General features: G+C 36.7%; 1 protein-coding gene and 1 long non-coding RNA gene across 6 annotated transcripts in view; one reads left to right on the plus strand and one right to left on the minus strand.

Moving 5' to 3' along the window:
* Positions 1-1,296: 1,296 nt before the first annotated feature.
* Positions 1,297-7,973, minus strand: LOC123858803 (uncharacterized). Of its 2 annotated transcripts, XR_010410550.1 has the most exons (4): positions 7,839-7,967; positions 4,837-5,059; positions 2,886-3,944; positions 1,297-1,689 (listed from the first exon to the last, which is right to left on the minus strand). It is a non-coding gene; the product is annotated as an uncharacterized LOC123858803 (long non-coding RNA). The 2 variants fall into 2 exon arrangements; XR_008507645.2 differs by lacking the exon at positions 4,837-5,059 and having other exon boundaries at positions 7,839-7,973.
* ANGPT1 (angiopoietin 1) overlaps positions 7,791-19,406 on the plus strand; it is a 245,663-nt gene continuing 234,047 nt past the window's right edge. For 3 of the 4 annotated variants that reach the window (XM_045896050.3, XM_045896051.3, XM_045896052.3), the window contains exon 1: positions 7,791-8,087. In XM_045896050.3, the coding sequence (XP_045752006.1) occupies positions 7,791-8,087 (297 nt within the window). The remainder of the gene's footprint in view (positions 8,088-19,406) is intronic. The other variant, XM_045896054.3, reaches the window with a different exon arrangement.

Raw genomic sequence — 19,406 nt, forward strand, 5'->3', positions numbered from 1 at the left:
ATAAAAAGAAAATTTAACTATAGAGAATGAAATGGTTATCACAATCTTTTCTGATTTTTTTCAGTCATTTATGCTGGTCTTCTAGCCTTTCTTTATTTGCCACAATTCTTCCTTTTAAAGATTTGTACTAACTATAAGAGGAGGATAAAGAAGAAAGAACCACGTACAAGTTCAATGAAAAAAAAATATAAGCTTTTCAGATTTAATGGGTACTTCATTTAAGGTTAACATTGAAAGGACTGGTCTTTGCCTGTCAACTTGTGAACTAAAAGCCTGGTTAAGCCATTATATTTTCACAAGTTTTTATACCACTGGAATTTATTTTCTAATTTAATTGCCAAATTCCTAATCTCATTAGAGCCTAAGTGGAAGCAAAATTAGTATTGGAGAAAAAATAGATAAAATAAGATTTCCTTTGCTAATGTACAAGTCGTGCCAAGCTGTATATTTCTTATAAGATTAATAGTAGAGTGTTTCAATTCTTTTTCATTTTATCAGAGGCAAACACTTGCCACTTTATCTCCTCATCCTAGGAAACAGAATGGGGTGATATATGCCACAAGTCTAGTCATAAAAGAAGCTCTTGAAAATAAGGTTATCTAGTTGAATTGGCCGGAAATGAGCGTGATAACAAGTCATAGTGATGAAGCCATAAATGGCATCCACATTTCTCCCATGGTTCCTAGGGAATAAAATCCATATCACACTACCAAGTATGACTGGTTTATATGTTGGTTTGCCCTACTAGATGTCTCTGTGGAATAGAATATTCTTACTAAATTGTTTCCAACTTCTTTCATTCATTCAACAAATATTTATTGAACACCTTGTATGTGTCAGCCACTCACTGTTCCAAGTGCTGAGGATGCAGCCATGAGGAAGAAAACATTCGTCCCTGCCCTCAAGGAAACCAGAGGTGTTTATGTGAACTATCATTGTGAATGTGGTCAGTGTCCCATATTAGTCACTTAAATGTGATTTTTAAGAGATTCAGAAGTGATTTTAAACAATTGAGAGGATAAAATGATAGGGAATGGAGTTAGGTCAATGTTGTCATAAAACTCAAAAAATAGATTTAAAAGTAGGATCATTTTTGAACACAAGGAAGAGAGCTTAAATTTAGAAATAAGAACTAACATTCAGAGTACTTGATATGCTCTAGATATTGTGTTCAGTACCTTATATCCATTATTATATTTAATCTTCGCACCCCCACTTATAAAAGTGATACTGTATTATCATTCTCATTTTAGGGATAAGGAAACTAATCTTAGAATAATTAAATATCTTACCCAGTGTAATTCAATTTTGTTTAATAACATAAACAAGAAATAAGCAAAAACAAAGAGAAAGCAATTTGCCTCCCACCTTAACCACTACTGAACAGTTCATCCAACGTCTGATGAGCAGAGGTTGTCACAACTCTCTAATCACAAAAAGAATCACAGAAGGTCCTGTATTTTCTAGTCACTGCTCAGTGGAGGTCATTTATCAGCTTTGGCTACAAGGATTAGTCACCATCCATGTGCCATTGGGTACATGATTCATCACATGATGATTCTAGCCATTCCTTTCCAATCATGTTCTTTCTGAGTTTCTGAGAAGATATAAAATACATGTTCTTTCTGAAGTTGTAAAGCTGAGACAGAGAGACCTTTGCATTTTTCTCTCATGTAGGAATCAAGACTTCTATAGGGAAAAAGAGAAGAAAGGAGACAGTTAATAAATGCAAAGTGGTTTATATGCTTTTTCCCATAATAAAATCTCATCTCACTGGGTCTCCACTGGAAATCTTTCTCCATTCTGGTATGAGGGGAATGTTGGCATCTGTATTTCTACTTGTTACAATCTCCAGCTGTTTGTTTTCTTTTATGACTTGGGTACTTGTAGAAGTTATCTCTGTTGTAGAATTAACAAGTAACCTTACACTGGGGGGTATTTCTATAATATTTCTTGAATGGTTCTACAACTATGTCCCTGGGTGACTGGGACTGTTGGGTACTATTCCACTGAGATTTCTAGGATTTGCTTTGAAATATATGGATCCTGATCTCCCATATACTCTCCAGAAAGTGAGGTCTTGGAACCTAGGCAAGAGAACCTGCAAGGGAGGGGGATGCTTCTATGTCTTCAGATCTCATCATTGGGAATTAAAGTGAATGAGTCAGACAGACAGTCAGCTGGATCACAAATATTTATCAGTTGCTTCCTCTGTGCCAGTAAAAGGGGATAGAATGATCCATAAGACAGATGCAGTCCCAGCTCTGGGGAGGCTCTAATCTAGTGTGAGATACCAAAATGAAATATATATAGTGTTCACATTAATAGTATAACTCAGATATTAGCTCCATATATGGAGCAAGGACCAATGATTCTTCTCATTCATGCTAAAGAAGTCACTTGCCCAAAAGCATGTGTTTTGCTGAAAAAGAGGGATCTTATCTCACAGGAAACACCATTTCACTGCAGACCTCTGTACTCACTATATCTTCCTGAGTTTCTCTCAGCCACACAGCCACAAGTTTCTTTTCTCTTCTAACTCTTCTCCACACATCTCTCTAGCTCATCTTCCATTTCCAGATTTTCCCTTTAGTCCCTTTTCTACTTTCTTATGTGGAACAAATTAATTCTGTCTGAGCCCTTTCCAACTTATAGATAGCTACAATTAAAAACTGACTTAGATAGCAAGACATCCACCAATTACCAGAAATTTCTCTCATCAGAAGGCAGGGGACTATTTACATAATAATTTTTATGTTCTTCACCTGCATACATTTCTCTGCTCACTGCAGTGTCTTCCTCACCCCGCCCACTGCAGTGTCTACCTCTTTGTAGTCTTTCCAATTCATTTGAGAGTTACCAATGGATATTTCCCATGTACTCACGAAGTGCCGTCAGTCACCAGGTGATATCCTCCATCTTCTTGTTTTTCTGTTTTAGCACTGTGTGGTATTTCCATCTGTTGTGGATACCTTTGATGCCTACATAGTTGAGTGAAGGGGTCTTGGCTCTGCCTGCAGGAATTATAGCCAAGTGCTTCCTTTTAGACATAGCTACCACTGCCATAGCCTTGCTGATATTCTTGAACCCTGAAATTGCCAGAGCAGAGCCATCAAAAATGGTGCCCTTAGGGGCACCTGAGTGGCTCAGTCGTTAAGCGTCTGCCTTCGGCTCAGGTCATGGTTCCAGGGTCCTGGGATCGAGCCCCGCATCGGGCTCCCTGCTCAGTGGGAAGCCTGCTTCTCCCTCTCCCACTCCCCCTGCTTGTGTTCCCACTCTCACTGTGTCTCTCTCTGTCAAATAAATAAAATCTTTAAAAAAAAAAAAAATGGTGCCCTTAGAATATAGAATGTGTTTCAAGAATATATCTACAGAATATGTGCTGAATGACCTTGTGTTCAGTATACAAGGGAGGAGAATGCTTTCTTGTCCCTTTGTCATTATAGGGGGTCTATATGAATACTAGAGGAGTACTTGATGGTGTTTTTGAGGAATAAACTCTATTTTATATTATTTATTGTTATTTTAGAGCAATATATATAACAGGTGATATGGTACAGGACTAAACATAGAGAATTCATTCTAAGTATAACCCGAACAATCAGATTGGATGTTTGTTAGTAGATGGGAAAACCATACTGGTGCATCTTTGCTTAACATTAGCTCTGTTTTAAAAGATCATAACATGAATCCATGAAGGCCATGGTTGAGAGGAGGAGAAAACCCATCTTAGTTATAGATGCCATGTTGTTCCTGTCCCCTAAATTTAAGAAATGCTTTCTCCCTATTTCCTAATACTGAGGTATTGCTGGAGGCATTATAGCTCAGTGGGATAAGAATGTGGGCCCCAGATTTAGATGGATTGAGGATCAAATTCCTGTTCTGCTACATAAGAGATCATCGATCTTGGGTAGTTCACCTCTATGTGCCACAATTTTTCTCATCTGCAAAATAGAAATGATACACAATTATGGGGGTGCTGTAAATGTTAAATGAGGAAATTAATTTGTTTTGGGTTAGAAAATGTTATGCATTATTATTGTACCATGTTCTTATATCTAACTCATTCTTTAGAATAAATTTTGTTTCACCCCGATTCTAGGCAGACTCACCCGCCAAAATGCAACAGATGTGGCCAGTTATATAGTGGTCAGATACTAAGTAATTCAATTAGCTCATTCACTCATTCATTTGTTCTCTCATTCCTTCAACCAAAGTGCATAGTAAGTGCTGGGAAATCAGTGATGAAAGAGCAGATTACTTTATGAGTTCACAGCTAGAGGGGGAGATAGACCAAAAAAGAAATAATTAGAAAAGCAGTGTGAGAAGTACCATTATGGAGATATGAAAAGAAGGTTATTGAAACACATCAGAGAGAGTCACTTATTGGGCCTGGAGAAATTAAGAAAGCTTCACAAAAGAAGTAACAAAGACTAGTTGTTAGGAGAGATTTAGGGCCATCAGGTTCCCATATAAATGGTGTTCCCTGTCTCACTGGAAATTTCTGGATGAGGCTAATGTTTACTAGGATTATTGTAGATAAGAGATCAGACACTTAAAGCATAAACCTCCCTATTCCAGAGCTCTAGTAATGCAAAAAAAAAAAAAACCCAAAAAACAAAGATACAGAGCTTTCAAGATCAAGCTGCCTCAGTATTCAACTAAATACAATTACTTAGTTCTTTAGAATATATATATATATTTTTTACCTTTTTGGAGGTGTGGCAGAGGAATTTTTTTTTTTTTTTTAAATATGGCCTGTGTTTCACACTCCTTCCTAAATTCTGAAGTCTCCTAACCTGCACCATTTCTGAATAGTCAGCAACAATGACCCACCGTATTGCTGTTGGTTAGGTTCAGGTCCTTGGAAGCTTATGCTCTTTAGCATGTCACGAGGAGCCTCAGATACACCCAGTGTCTCCTCAGCTGAAGTCCTAAAACATATGAGTTCATTGTACATGTCCCTGTGTTTTCCAGCTGCTTAAAATTCATCTTGAGACTTTTTTTCCAGATTGACATTAGTACTTTCAGTGTCATGTTTTTTTGTTTCTTTGTTTTTCTGGAAAAGAAATAAATCAGTTCCTTTTACTGTCTCTCTGTCCCCTCCCCCTTTTTCAGTACTTGTATTTCAGGTTTCCTTTTTTAGTTGTCTACTTTTCCCTCAGGAAATTGTGAATTCCTTCATTTCATTTGTTCAGATTGGAAAAGTATATGAAAAAGCACATGTAGATTCACACACACACACACACACACACACACACACACACACCCCACACAGAGAAACAGATTTTTAAATCTTGGCTGTTATAAAACACAGAAACACTTTAATAGAAACCTCACTACTTTTGTGTCTTCTGCTGATTTTCAGCTATATTTAGTTTTTAACGAATCACTTAAGGTGTTGGTTTTAGACTCTTCTTTCCAGGAATAATTTTCAAAGCAAGCAATGTTGGAAAATGTTCTTAGACAATCTGTGCTTTGCCAGTTTACTTCATCCTTGTAGGCCTTTAAAAACTCTATTGCATGGGTTACCTGTCACTCCTGTTTGTTTTTTGGGTACAGAAGACAGATTGAATCACTTGGGTGGTATAAACTGGCTTTTAATCAGTTGTTTTACTTCTCAATGTCATTACTTAGTCTGCTCTAGGACTGTGAATCCGTGCAGCTGGAGCCCTTTTGGGAGCCTTTTGGCTGGTTTGGAGGTTAAAAGGACAGGCTTGGAATCAGCTGGCCAGAGTTTACACATTGGCACCATTCCTAGCTAGCTATGTGAATTGTGACCACTAAGCCTTTCTGTGACTCAGTTTTCCCATCAATAAAATGGGATTAAACATATTATCCATGTTTCGGGTTCATTGGAATAATTAAATGAGATCATGTGCAAGGAATATGTGCACAGACCTGGAAAATATTAAGCCCTTAATAAATGCCATTATTTTTATTGCACATGAGTGACAAGTCAGCCAACAGGAGGAAGCTGCAGAGACAGTTCAAGGACTTTATTGCTATGTTTGGTATTATTTGCTTCCATTTCTGTCAGATCAGAAATTTGCTATTTGGTATGGAAAAGACTGATAAATTTCGGAACAATTTTTTTGTCCCAAGGAAATCACATTTTTTTCTGGAATTTGTTTTGCCCTCTCCTCTAACATTTCCCTACACACCAATCTCTAACCTTATTGCCCTTTACCCACTGACCTGTACCCCAAGGACACAAGAGTCAACATCTGTGACTTCTGTTTTTATATCATGACTGCAGTTGAGAAGCTCCATTTCTGAAAATCCCTCCCAGTTCTTGATGAAAGCCTCTGCTCATAATTCATGTTTTCTGCACATACTTAGTAAAGATTTCAGTGCCATAACCTTAATTCTATAATTATCACCTATTCTTTATGTTTTACTGAACCTTTTGTTCAAATGTTTACACCCTACATGTGGGAAATTACCTTCCGATAATTTTTGTTTCTTATTTAATAGAAGCAGTGATTTCTCCCGTACAGCTCTTTGCTGGCCCATTGACACACCTGATGTATGTTTATTCTCAGATAATTTTCTTGTGCAGCCACAGGAGACTTTGTGGGGAACTTCCTTAGCAGAGTTAAAGACAGCCATAGCAACACCAAAGAGGTCCTTGTGAAATCTATGATTAGGATGTACCACAGGAATTAATAATTCTCTGGCCACTGTCTTAAATTGTAACCACACTGTTTTTGTAAGTTGCTCAATTTATATACATAGAGCACAGAGAGCTATATTCTGATAAGGGGACCAGTTTCATTTAAAATCCTTATCTCAGAAAGTACTTAGCTTATTCTGCTTAATATGCACATGCTGTCTATATTCCTTTGAGTGACAAGTTGTGACTTTTTTTTTTTGCTAATTTGACCCTCCCTGACAATTTTCTCCAACTCCTTAAAGTCTAAGTGAATATGATGAGTGAGAGAATACCATCTCTAAAAATGGTTTTTAATATCTTTTTCCCAGAGTCAAGAATAATTTTTTTAAAAATTAATATTTATACAGATTTATCATTCACTATCAAAAATTATTTTACTGGACACCATGCCAATTTCTTCTTAGAGTTCCCCAATTAAATAGTAACTTTAAAAACATACTGCTAGTTTGCTAGGTTTTAGTAGGTCAGCATGCACAGCAAAAGTGTATTAAGGTGGACTGCTCTATTTATTGATTTGCCCTGAATTTACTAAAGGCTGGAGGCAATTGTCTGCGGAAGGGGCGGGAGGGCCATACATGATCGAGGTCATGCGCATCTAGCCAATTTGTAAGACGATCCTCTGCTCAAGCCTTCAGCAATCCTTAGCATAGGGGCACACTCATGCATTCCTGTCAAGTCATCTTGTGAAAGGCTGCCTGCTTCCAGCTTGGCTTGGATGTGCAACCTTAATAAAACTCACTGAGGTCTGGGAGAAAATAGCAGATCTGCTGCAGATAGGGTAGGGGAAAGGGTCTAGAATATGTACACGCAGCTGACTCAGGCAGGCTCCACGCTGAACGGTTACACAGAGAGGAAACAATAAATCTCAGCTACTATGCAATAAATATCTCAAGTTTTAACTAAGGAAACTACCATTACAGTGAAATAAAAAAAATAACATTTTAGAACAAAGCTAACAAATGGCTAGTTTTCTGTGATTCTTCTTCAAAAGCTTTCTTTGAGGGGGAAAAAGTCAAACAAACAAGCAGTTTTACCTAAAATAAAAACTAGTTTAAAGGTCAGAAGAAAGGAGCAAGTTTTGCGAGAGGCACGGAAAGAGATTGCTGGCAGTACAATGACAGTTTTCCTTTCCTTTGCTTTCCTCGCTGCCATTCTGACTCACATAGGGTGCAGCAACCAGCGCCGAGGTCCAGAAAACGGTGGGAGAAGATATAACCGGATTCAACATGGGCAGTGTGCCTACACTTTCATTCTTCCAGAACACGACGGGAACTGTCGTGAGAGTACGACAGACCAGTACAACACAAATGCTCTGCAGAGAGATGCTCCACACGTGGAACCGGATTTCTCTTCCCAGAAACTTCAACATCTGGAGCATGTGATGGAAAATTATACTCAGTGGCTGCAAAAAGTAAGTGATTGCTTTCAGTTTCTAATTGCAGAGCCTTTTCCATGCTTGCACTGCAGCTGACTTAGAGTTCCTTAGGGGGGCATTTGTGTGTTTACCTTTTGCTCCTGGGGGCAGTGTTTGCAAATCCAAGACTGTTCTCTCTCTGTGACTTCAGGGGTGAGCCAAGGTTTTCAGGCTTGTGCAAGCCTCTGAAGGTATGGTGGCAACCCATTAAATAAGTGCCTAGCAGTGGCACATTTTATGATATTTTTGGTTTCCTCTTATTTAAAATGGAGCTTGATTTTTCTGACTGTCAAAGCCCAACTTAAAAAAGAAAAGCACGTATGTCTTGAGACCATTGGTGAAAAAAGAAAATAATGACAATACTAATTTAGGATCAGATAGATTTTACACCAGGAAATTTTCTGCAGCTAGGGTGAGAAATCATCACCAAATACTTATTTTTTCAACCTCTAGTACAGTTAATATGAAATGGAGTATATATAAAGTATGATATTTGGAGAAATTGTGTATGTATATAAAGGCAACTTAATTTTAGCAAGTAGCAGAATAGCGGAGGACAGATTCCTGTCATATTTTTTCCGTCCTTGAGAAAAAAAAAATCAGGAAGGTAAATTTTAATGTGAACTCTTCAGGAAGAGGTTGTTTGCCCGGTGTGGAAGGAGAGATTGAGCTGGTGGTTGCTGTTGCCAAAGACATGCACCTGCAGATTTGAGCTGAGCACAACATGGGCTTTGCTATCTTCCTGAAATACCTCCTTTTTCAGGACATTGTAGTCACCAACAATGTCATGTGGGAGTCTTAAGTATCCAGATGAATGTTAATGTTGAGTATGCAGTTAAAACCCATTTATAAAAATCAAAATGAGCATTTTATTCAGTTTTTCTCTATAAATCATTTAAAAGTTTTTGTTGAAAATGTCTATTAAATTATGAACACACTTTCTGCAGTTCCTTCTTTCTTTGCTCTCTGTTTAGTTGAGTAACAGGTAAACAGCAGATAAATGTATTCAACTACGTCTGTGGAAGAGTGGCAATGTCACATTTGTGAAAATTCTTCTCTCCCACGGATCTTTGCTAAAAATCCATTTGGTGCATATAGGTAGGAACGTAGTCAGTCCAGTCTCCTTTAAGTTAGTCTGTTAACAGAGCAAACCCTTTAAGAAGATAAGGAGAGGACAAATGCTCTATTTTTTCCCCCCTGTGTTGTCACGCTCACTTCCAACACTGCCTGCTCAATCATGCCAAGTAACAGTTATTCTACTTTTGTCCGCTAGGGACTGAACTAAGATCACTGATATTTTATTTGACAAGTTAACTGAAACTCCATAGATTCAGAGTTTCTAAACCTGGAATTGTAGTTAATCTTGCTATTGTAGACTACAGGTGAAAAAGATCAATAGGGGCAGAAGAATAGAAAGCAAACAGAATCCTGAAGCCATTTGATAATTATACTTTAAATTTCAGGCACTAATTATAGCAGCAGTTTATAATAGGATATGTTTTTTCTTTGGCAAAATTTATTTTCACAGTAAACAAATTAATTTGGTTAAACAGTTTTTTACTCTTCTCAATATACCATCCATATAGTTTTTAATGAGATTTCAATCGTAAATTAGTCTGAGTTCTTTGAAGGGGCTGGGGAGGGAAATTTAGTCCCAAATTGTCCTGAGTGAGCTATTCTACCAAAAATGTAATATTTTGTTTACTTAAAACATACAGTTAAAATTGTGACTCAAGCATAGTAATGCAAATTTTTTTGTTGCTATGCAATTATTCAGCAGTGATAGGGTAAATACATGATTCTGTTGGGCTTATGTCATGCACATGTTTCATATGTTAATTTATTGTGTGAAATAAATTTGATTTTTGTTTACATTGTTCTTGGTCAATGATTATGGCATAGTTTTCAGATTATAGCCAAGCATAACTATGCAAATGTTCTTTGGTTACATTGACCCTTGATAACGTGATTCTAGCTGATTATATGCTGAAAATGTCCCTGTTGGTTTGAGTCAGAGCAGTTTGGCTTGACTATTGTCTGTTTAAATTTGCATATCTTTTGTCATTGTTAATGCGATTGGTAGGAGGATCAAGAAACCAAATAGATTCTTTCAGCAAAGAACTTGCTAAAAAGCTCTCCCAAGTTTCCTTTAATTAGAGGTTTTTTTTTTTACTTTAGGTTCTAAATTTCTTGTAATGTATTTATTTTGATAATTCAAATGGAAATCTTTTTACTGTAACTATTTGGTATGCTTACTGCTGCAAATTGTACTACTTCTATTTTAATTCTGAATAGTTGTGTTAGGATAAAAAGCAATGCACTGCAGAAACTGAGGCTATCAGTGTAAATGCAATTAATTCATCCATTCAGCAAAATAATTAATCAAAGCATGGTGATTATTATGCAGTTCATGGCATCATTATCAGGAAAGTTTTTGATGCCGGATGTGTGTTATCAATGCTAGATGCTGCTAGATGATAGTTTATGTTAATCTGATACCTTCCATGAAGTTTGGTAAACTGGATTCGTTAACAGATATTCTTCACAACACACTGACTTCACTAAAAGTCACCTTATGAGATTTACACTCTCAAATCTCATTTCTCAACTTTTCTGGTCTTGCAACTAAATAAGATGAGAAGTAAGGTGTGCAAAGGAGCAGATGATGTGTTGGCCACCGTAAGTGTTGAAATTATTATGGAACTTATCTTTTGATATGATGGATTTCATTCAAGGAGATCAACTTTGCATAGTAACCTGTGAATTAACACCAATTGTGAGTTAGGTTGAGAGCATTATTCTCACTTATCAGATGGGGAAGAGCAATATTAATAATATGCTCAAAAATCACCATTTAATTAGGTAGAACACCTAGGCTGTATGTCTGCATTTGACTCTCTTCAATCATATAGTTCTTTTCAGAATTATTAGTAAATCAAACCCAATACCTGAGAGGGACCAGGTCTTGGGATAATAACAAGAAATACAAATGGCTTTTGTGTCTTTGCCACTTTCTTGTGATTCCTTTCTACCTTTCTATAACAGAGAAATGTCTAGTGTTTAATGTCTACTTTACATCCCGTGCTTCTTGAGTTAATATTTTCTTTCTCCTGTATCCCAGAAATTCAAAAATATGTATATTTAAATACTCAGATTTAATCATATAAATTCTAAATTGAGGCAATGCTTAGAAAGTCTTTTGCCTTTGCCAAATGATGTCTTTTTGTTGTTGTTGAAAGTATAAATAGAGTCAAAAAACGTGCCCTGTAACAGACAACAGAGGTCTATCTACTGTAAATATTTTACACTAGCTAAAATTGATGAGCTGATGATTATTAGTAGAAAATGTGTTCTGAATTGCCATCCAGAATATTCTAAAGGATGAAAAATTTTTACTTGAAACACTTGGCTAAATGTTTCTATTGACAGCATTTTTTGACTAACATCCTCTATTTGTTTCAGAGAATTATGATGATCTTTTTACAATTCATGTTTACAGATATTAACCTATATTAATATCCACTAGAATGTGACCTCCATGAGACCAGTGACCTTGTGTGTTTGTCTGTTGCCATATGCCCAGGGCCTTAAGCAGTATATAGTCCATAGCAGATAGACAATAAATATCTGTTGAATGAACAAAGAGATGCATTGTCTACATGTTATAGTCTATACTTTACCATGTACTATTAGCAGTTTGTTTTGGATATACAATTTACCTCCCTAAATAGATTGTGTGTTATCATTTAGGCAAGTACTACATCCTATAATTACTTTGTCCTGATATTAATCAAAACGATATTGGGTCTAAGGTAGGTGGTGGTTAATTATCCAAATTGTACTTAGCCAGTGATCTAGGATCTCAAACTTCTGCATTCACTCTATCTTGTCCATTTAATTATTCTTTAAGAGTCAGCTTTGTTGTCAGTTTCTCTAGGAAATATACCGGCATTCCACTTCCCCTCCCAGGTTGAGCTCTCCAGTGTTATAATAAAGTTGCATGTATCATGTTCACACTGCACTTCCATGTTATGTGCTTGTTGTCATTTTCATTATTTGTTTTGAGGCCTGTTTTTCTACTCAGACTATGAGTCCCCTCGAGTGTAGTGAATGTTTCTTTATCCATATGTATCTGAAATGTTTACTGAGTGTTTGAACAATTTCTCTGTTATCATCATACTATAAAAATAAAAGACATCAGGTGCTCAACTGTGTGGTGTTGGGATAAAATAATGAAAATTAGGAGACCTTGTAACTGCTTTTAGATGCTAAAATTTGCTTGAATCCTTTGTGATAGATTACTTGAGGGTCAGCTAGACATTCCTTTGGGAGGAAAAATAATTTTGTACTTCCAGGCCAGTAGGTAACAATTTACCACAAGTAATAATGACACATATTTACATATAATATGTGCATATGTGAATATAAGTAACTGGAAATGATTTCCCATCTGTGCATTGTTTTGGGGACTGTTGATCATGCAAAATAAAGCAGAGAGGATGTTCTATGTTTTATTTGCACATATTGGGGGGAGAAGGCTTCCTGAATGTGTGGAAAAGAGCAGACAATTGATAAGTATGTTTTTAAATATTAGTCACTAGAAGAAAATATGCATATATGATTTATACACAGAGGTAGAAAAATATGGCAGTTGCCAAGAAAGGTGAAAGGAATAATTGCCTTTTAAATCCAGTTATAGAAATGTCCCTACCAAGTTCATTTGAGATTAACCCTTGGTTTTCAAGCCAAATAGGAACTCTTTAGTTAATACCCCTGTATTAACTTGTCAGTGAATAGTTAGGTGTTATTTTTTGCTTGTTGTATTTTAGAATCAAAAGGCAGAATAATCTTTCTGGGCCCTAGAAGTTGGGCAGTTGGAGTTACAACACTCTTTGGATTTCTCTGTAAGAAGGAGCAAGCCTCTCCCCAAATGGTCTACATTGGCAGATCAGGGCAAGTAGGCCCTTTGCTATGGGTGATTGCAGCCCTTCTTTACCCCTGACTGTGCCATTTCACATTAAGCTCTTTTTAAGTAGCACTCATCTCATATGTAATTATTTGTTCAATGTAATCTGAACCAAGAATGTATCATTGTTTTCCTTAAAATTTTCCTACAGTTTTTCATTATGTAAGACTAAAATCCACATTCCTTACCATGAGGCCCTAGATGATCTGCGCCCCACTCCCCACTCCTCTCTAGATTTATCACCTTCCCTTATTCCAGTTACTAAAATGACATTAGCCTTTTTGTTATTTCTACAACAGACCAGCTTATTTCTGTCGCAGGAGCTTTATGTGCTGTTCACTTATCTAGGAAAATTCTTCCTCCAGAGCTTGGTATAGATGGCTCTTTCTTTTCATTCAGGTCTTTGCTCAGAAGACATCTTTCTGGAAAGTCTTGTCTGAGTACTGTTACCTTCCACCTTCCTGCATTCTGCTAAATGACATTCTGTCATATAATACTGTATTATTTCTTTGTGGCATTTACCACCATGTGACCTTTTATTGCTTATTGTTTGTCACATTATTTATTCTTTCTCCATCTACTGAGAATAAATGCCATAAGAGGTCGTTGTCTGTCTTGTTCCCTGTAGTGTATCTTACTCCTAGAAGAATGCATGACACTTAGTAGAACCTCGGTAAATATTCGCAAAATATATTCTCCCAGACCCTGCACTCTATGAGGTAGAGATTGTGCCTGTCTTCTTCACTAGTTTTTATTTATTATTTTATTTGTTATTTTTGATAGCAGATCTACTTTTCTGGGACAATACCTAGAACATAGTTGAAAGGAATACTTTTTTCTTTTTTAATGAATAGAGAAGTGAATGAATTCCATGAGTAGATTTGGACTATAATTAAATATACATATGAAAATGAGACTCAACTATATTCCATGTGTTACCTATCTAACTATGTAATAGGAGAAATTTTAATCTTCTGAGTTTCTTTCTCTATATCAAGGATCAGCAAATATGGCCCTTGAACTAAATCCTTCCAGCCACCTGTGTTTGTAAATAAAGTTTTATTGAAATACAACCACATCCATTCCTTAATGTATTGTCTGTGTGTTTGTAAATAAAGTTTTATTGAACAGAGTCACACCCATTTGTTTATGTAGTGTCTATAGTTGCTTTCTTCCTATAAAGGCAGAATTGAGGGGTTGTAACAGAGATCAAATGGCCCACAGATCCTAAACTTTAATATCCAGCCCTTGACAGAAAAAGTTTTCTGATCCCTGTTCTATATCACAAAAGGAATATGGTATTAATATTGGGACCATTGCAAGGTAAATTGTGAGGTTTATTGTGTGGGAAAAAGATCGCCCTCCAGGAGGTCAAGTAATCTTCAGGTTCATGCCAGTTGGCTAAAAGCCTGAGTAAGCCATTTCTTGGCTTGGTATCGGGGACATGCTGTGAGGTGACATTAGAGGAGTACAGGCAGGGAAATTTCATGTCTTTTCTTTCCCCTGCCCATCATTATGTGGACAGAGAAATATTCCAAAAGCAAATACATGTTAGAAAAGAAAAAGCACCTGAATAACAGTACAGATCATCAGCCTCTGTGTTTACCAAGTCTGGGTGCCAGGGTCCTTTGCTTTATGTATGTGTCTCAACCTGTTGGTTGTGGCATCAGCAGGAATGTTGACAAAACATCAGAGTCATTCTGTTTTCATAGAAGTGGGGCTTCAGCACAGCCTCTTACATTCAATCTATTTAGAAACCTTTCCTCCTTCTATCATTTGCTTTAGATAGAAACATTACAAGTATTCTCATTTGTGTAGATGATGAGAGGGGAGGAGCAACAAGTGGGTGTTCAGCCACAATGTGCAGAGGTTGATCAGCCCCTATGCTATCATTTGCTAATTAAGGAGGTTTTGTTTTCATTCTGCCAAGGCCTTGTCTCTGTGTGGTAACATTAGCATCCTTTTCCTGGACCTCGTCTTCTTTTCTTTTTCTTAATACCATTTGCTTAGATGCACAACCCTAATTACATTCTGAGTCGTTCTTGCCTTTTGTTCCAATACAAGATTATCGTTTGCTGTGAAGTTTGGAAGTTCCAAACCCTCTTTGGTTCTGGCCCCATGGTCTGAGGGAGGGAGGGCTTCTTAGTGTTTAAATCTCTTTACAAAGTGTACAAAAGATATGCCCCCTCCCTTATCAAAGAGGTTTCTAAAGAATGAAGCACTCCATGGATTATCTTTTCTTTATATTTTGAGACTTTGTGCTTAAATACTTTTCTCTAATTCTTACACAGAAATATTAGGAGTGAGAGGTTTTCAGACTTGTTTGGTCTTAGATACCTATCCAAATGATCTGATTTCTTCCTTCAAACATATGAAAAGGTAATCTTTAACAGAGAAAGTGGTGTAAAACATATAAAGCCAGACATAATGCTACTGGTAGCTAATAATGTAATCAATAACATATTTGAGCATATACCTATTTGGCAGGAAGTATTAGAGAATATAGAGTAAAATCAATGTAATAAGTGTTACTTATAAATATATGCTACATGACCACGTTACAGATTATAGGTCTTCATTGGCATGTAGTTCCTAAGTTTGTATTGAACTATTAAAAGAGCATGCAAATTAACATAAGTATCAAGCTGTATCTAAAGAAAATCAGTAGCTGAAATATCAGTAAAGTGCAAGTAAGATGTGAATATCTTGAAACTGGAATATATACAAGGAAGCCATCAAACTCACTGGTATCAAATAGGTAAGCTTACTATATATTTCTGTGGAATTGTTGGTAATATTTTTGAAAGATAATGTATTTTAAAATTTAGTTACATGTCTAGCTTAACTCATTAGGATCATGAAAGCTGAATGAGTTGAATCCTAATACTAGACCCAAAGATTATTAGAGGTTTCCATTCCCAGAGAATGGATAAATATTTTAAAACTCTGTATTTCACTTCCAAACCTTTAGAGATAGTCCCCTGATTTTGTAAAACATTTTAACACTGTTCCTGTCTTCACTGTTAATATATATTGACTAGATTAAAATCCAGTAGATATTTATTACAGCTAAAGATTTGCTGTAACCAGCAGACCTTGCATCCACCTTATCTCAAGTTCATAGATATAAGACATGAGAATTTTATCCTTATTACTAAATCACCAGTCTTCTCTTTGTTTTTCAATTTTACTAGGTTTTTAAATAATAACAGAACTATAATAAGCAGTAGTTTTAATATTTATTGAATAAGTGAATTATTGAATAAGTTGAATATAACTTTAAAATGTTAATAATATAGTGAAGGTTTAATATTTTTGAACAAATGAACTGATGAAGTCTAAATATTTCTTAGCAATGGAACCCTATTTCCAAGCAAATTATTAGGTAGAAGCTTGATATGTGATCTAGATGCAAATGGAAGGGTTAGAGGAGAACTGGAGAGGGGTGCTGCCGGGACCCTCTCCCTGAACCCCTCTCCCAGAGGCATTCCTCAGGAGACCCTATATGTTCAAAGGAATATAGTTTCAGAATGGCTACAATTGTTAGGTAAGTAAAGCTGTCAAAACCAACCTACCGGCAGACAGGAAGAATCATAATGCTTGAATATTTTTTGGCAAGTTGATGTAAAAATGTCCAAATCTGCCATATACAAAGTAGTTTAAGAATGTTAATGTGTAAGTTACAAAAGTACAGGTTGTTCTAGACTCTCAGAATGTTGAGGCCCACCCATACTTAACATGACCAAAATATGTTAAGATAATAGACAACTCTTGGACAATTAGTGGCAAATTGTATAACTTACCTATTTTCTAAATTATCCAATTGCATAGTAGTTTGTATTTCTTTATTTTAAATTTAGGGACATGAATTACATTGATAATACCTAATATCTCAAGCTACCATATTCACTTAGAACAGAATTCATTGTTAAGAATAGTGAAAGGAAATATAAATTTTATTTTATTTATTTTTTAAGGTTTAGAGAGAGAGAGAGAATGAATGGGAGGGGCAAAGGGAGAGGAAGAGAGAATCTCAGGCAGACTCCGTACTGAGCGTGGAGCCTGATGTGGGGCTGCATCTTATGACCCTGAGATCACGACCTGAACCAAAACCAAGAGTTGGATGTTTAATTGACTGTGCCGCCCAGGCACCCCAGGAAATTTGAATTTTAAGTAGGCATTTATGTATTTCCAAAATTTTCAGTGATTCTTGTTCTGTCTACTTAGCTCGTCTTTGTTTTTATTTCTGGATTATGACACCAGAAATAGGAATTTTAGAATTGCCATTTTCTTATTCATTTGTGCTGAAATATTAATAAAATACAAGTAAGATTATTTAGTATTTTTTAAGGCATTTATCCTGACTGCAAAGGTTAATTTAGTTAAGACTAGATAAAACCAAACTTTCCAAACACACCTAAGCTGCAGTGTATCACAATGTTCTGAGAGAGGACAATCACGTGAAGGCCCACCTTCAGTTCTATTAACTCTGTGGAGCTTTTACTCTTTCTTTAGGAGATGAATAATACATGGTTGTTTGATATACTGAATGAGGGCTCCAAAGTCAAGCCTTATATGAATTTATTATTAACTTTCTTATTATGTTAGAAATAAAAGTCCTAATAATTTTTTCTGACCAATGGCCTGCTTTTTTCAAAAGCCTATTTCCCATTCTGTAGTGGGAGACTTCTGAGACTTGAATACCAGAAAAGAGACATAGTGAGGCAGTCCTTAGAGCAGGAAAGACAAAAGGACTCAAAGGAACTCATTCCTGGCCTGCCTCTCCTTTTCATTACTCTTCTGTCCTCTGGTATTGTTTTTAGTAAAGTTCTATGTGATCCTCCTTGTACCAGTGACCATGGAGTGGAAGTGCAAGAAAGAGGATGGGCAAAAGGGAGGGTGAATGAACAAGGTGACCAGTGGTGACTGTCCCTTTATTGGGGGCAGGGGACACAGTGAGGGGTCATGGGACCATAAGCAGTGTCTGGAGGACTGCTCCATAAGAGATGGCAGTGAGTTCTGTCATGGAATTTTAGGATACAGTCGTGAGTCACGGAACTAAGCACCTGCCATTAACACAGACAGCCAATTTGCCAATTATCTAATCAAATATGCACAAGGTAGTCTGCTAGGTACTGGGAGGCAGTGATGAATCCACTACAGTCCCTGTTGTTGAGAAGTCTAAACCCACTGAAATAGATAGTAAATGCATTGTTTGTGTCCACTGTTTTCTATGTCAGACGGACAGTTACACAGTGATGAAGTGTGCTGTACCTAAAGCCAGACTGCCTTAATTTGAATCTTGAAAGCACCACTTCGTTGCTGTGTGACCTTGGGGGCAAGTTTCTTAACTTCTCTGTGCCTCACTTTCATTACCAGTCAAACCGAGGTAATAACGATACCTAGGGTATCGTTATTATAAGGTGATTGCTAAGAGTAAAGATGATTCACATAAATTACTTTGCGTAAGTTCTCTAACATAGTAAATGTTAAGTAAATATTAATTACTCCTTGGGGGTAGTTCTGGGTTATAGTAATAGTTAAATGTTGAACCCTTTTACCAACTATCAGGCCATTTGGAAGCACTTTACATGTATTAATCTATTGAATACTTTCAAAAGCCGTTGTGAGGTAGATAGTATTATAATTTTTCCCACATGTCAAATTAGGAAGTTGAGGCACAGAGAAAGGAAGTAACTTGCCCAGGATTACTTGGTGGCTAAGTGGTGGGGCCAGCATGCAATTCCAGGTAGTTTGGCTCCATGACCTATGCTCTTAACCAACTATTGGATTAGCTACGGCAACTTTTACTGTGTCTCCTCTTGTCAATCTTCAAACCTTAAGTCTGTTTTAAAATATTTTTCTGTAGTAGTCTTTCCACCTAAACCCTTAATTCTTTCATACTAAATATGTTTGCCCCTTTCTCAAGTACTATTTCAGTCATTTGTCCACATCCTAATTCTAAAGCTCCATGGTTAAATCGACTGTGACGTGTAGTGATGCTGCTGATTGAAGCACAATAGCCCAATTCTCTCTGCCCTCCCACAGGTCTGTTAGCAGACCAGGAATCCCACATCTGTAGTCCCTACTGCCTCTCTCCTTAGAAGCACCAGCTCTTGAAGTTACAGAGCTTAATTGAATCTGACTATCTAAAAAGTTTTAAAACACAAAAAAAGGCTTACAATTGCTTTACATGGGGTGAAGCCGCCTATTCTGAATATCCTCTGTTCAATTTAATGACCTCCCTCTTAGATTTATCTGTGGGCACTCCTTCTTGGAAAAGCAAAAGCACATCCTGGAACTTAAAATATTATTTGCATGCACTTTCTTTTGTGGGTCATTCAAGAGAG

The sequence above is a fragment of the Mirounga angustirostris genome, unplaced genomic scaffold (genome assembly GCF_029215605.1).
Source record: "Mirounga angustirostris isolate CCGP_5_RB_7025 unplaced genomic scaffold, mMirAng1.0.hap1 SCAF_4, whole genome shotgun sequence".
NCBI classification, from domain to species: Eukaryota; Metazoa; Chordata; class Mammalia; order Carnivora; family Phocidae; genus Mirounga; species Mirounga angustirostris.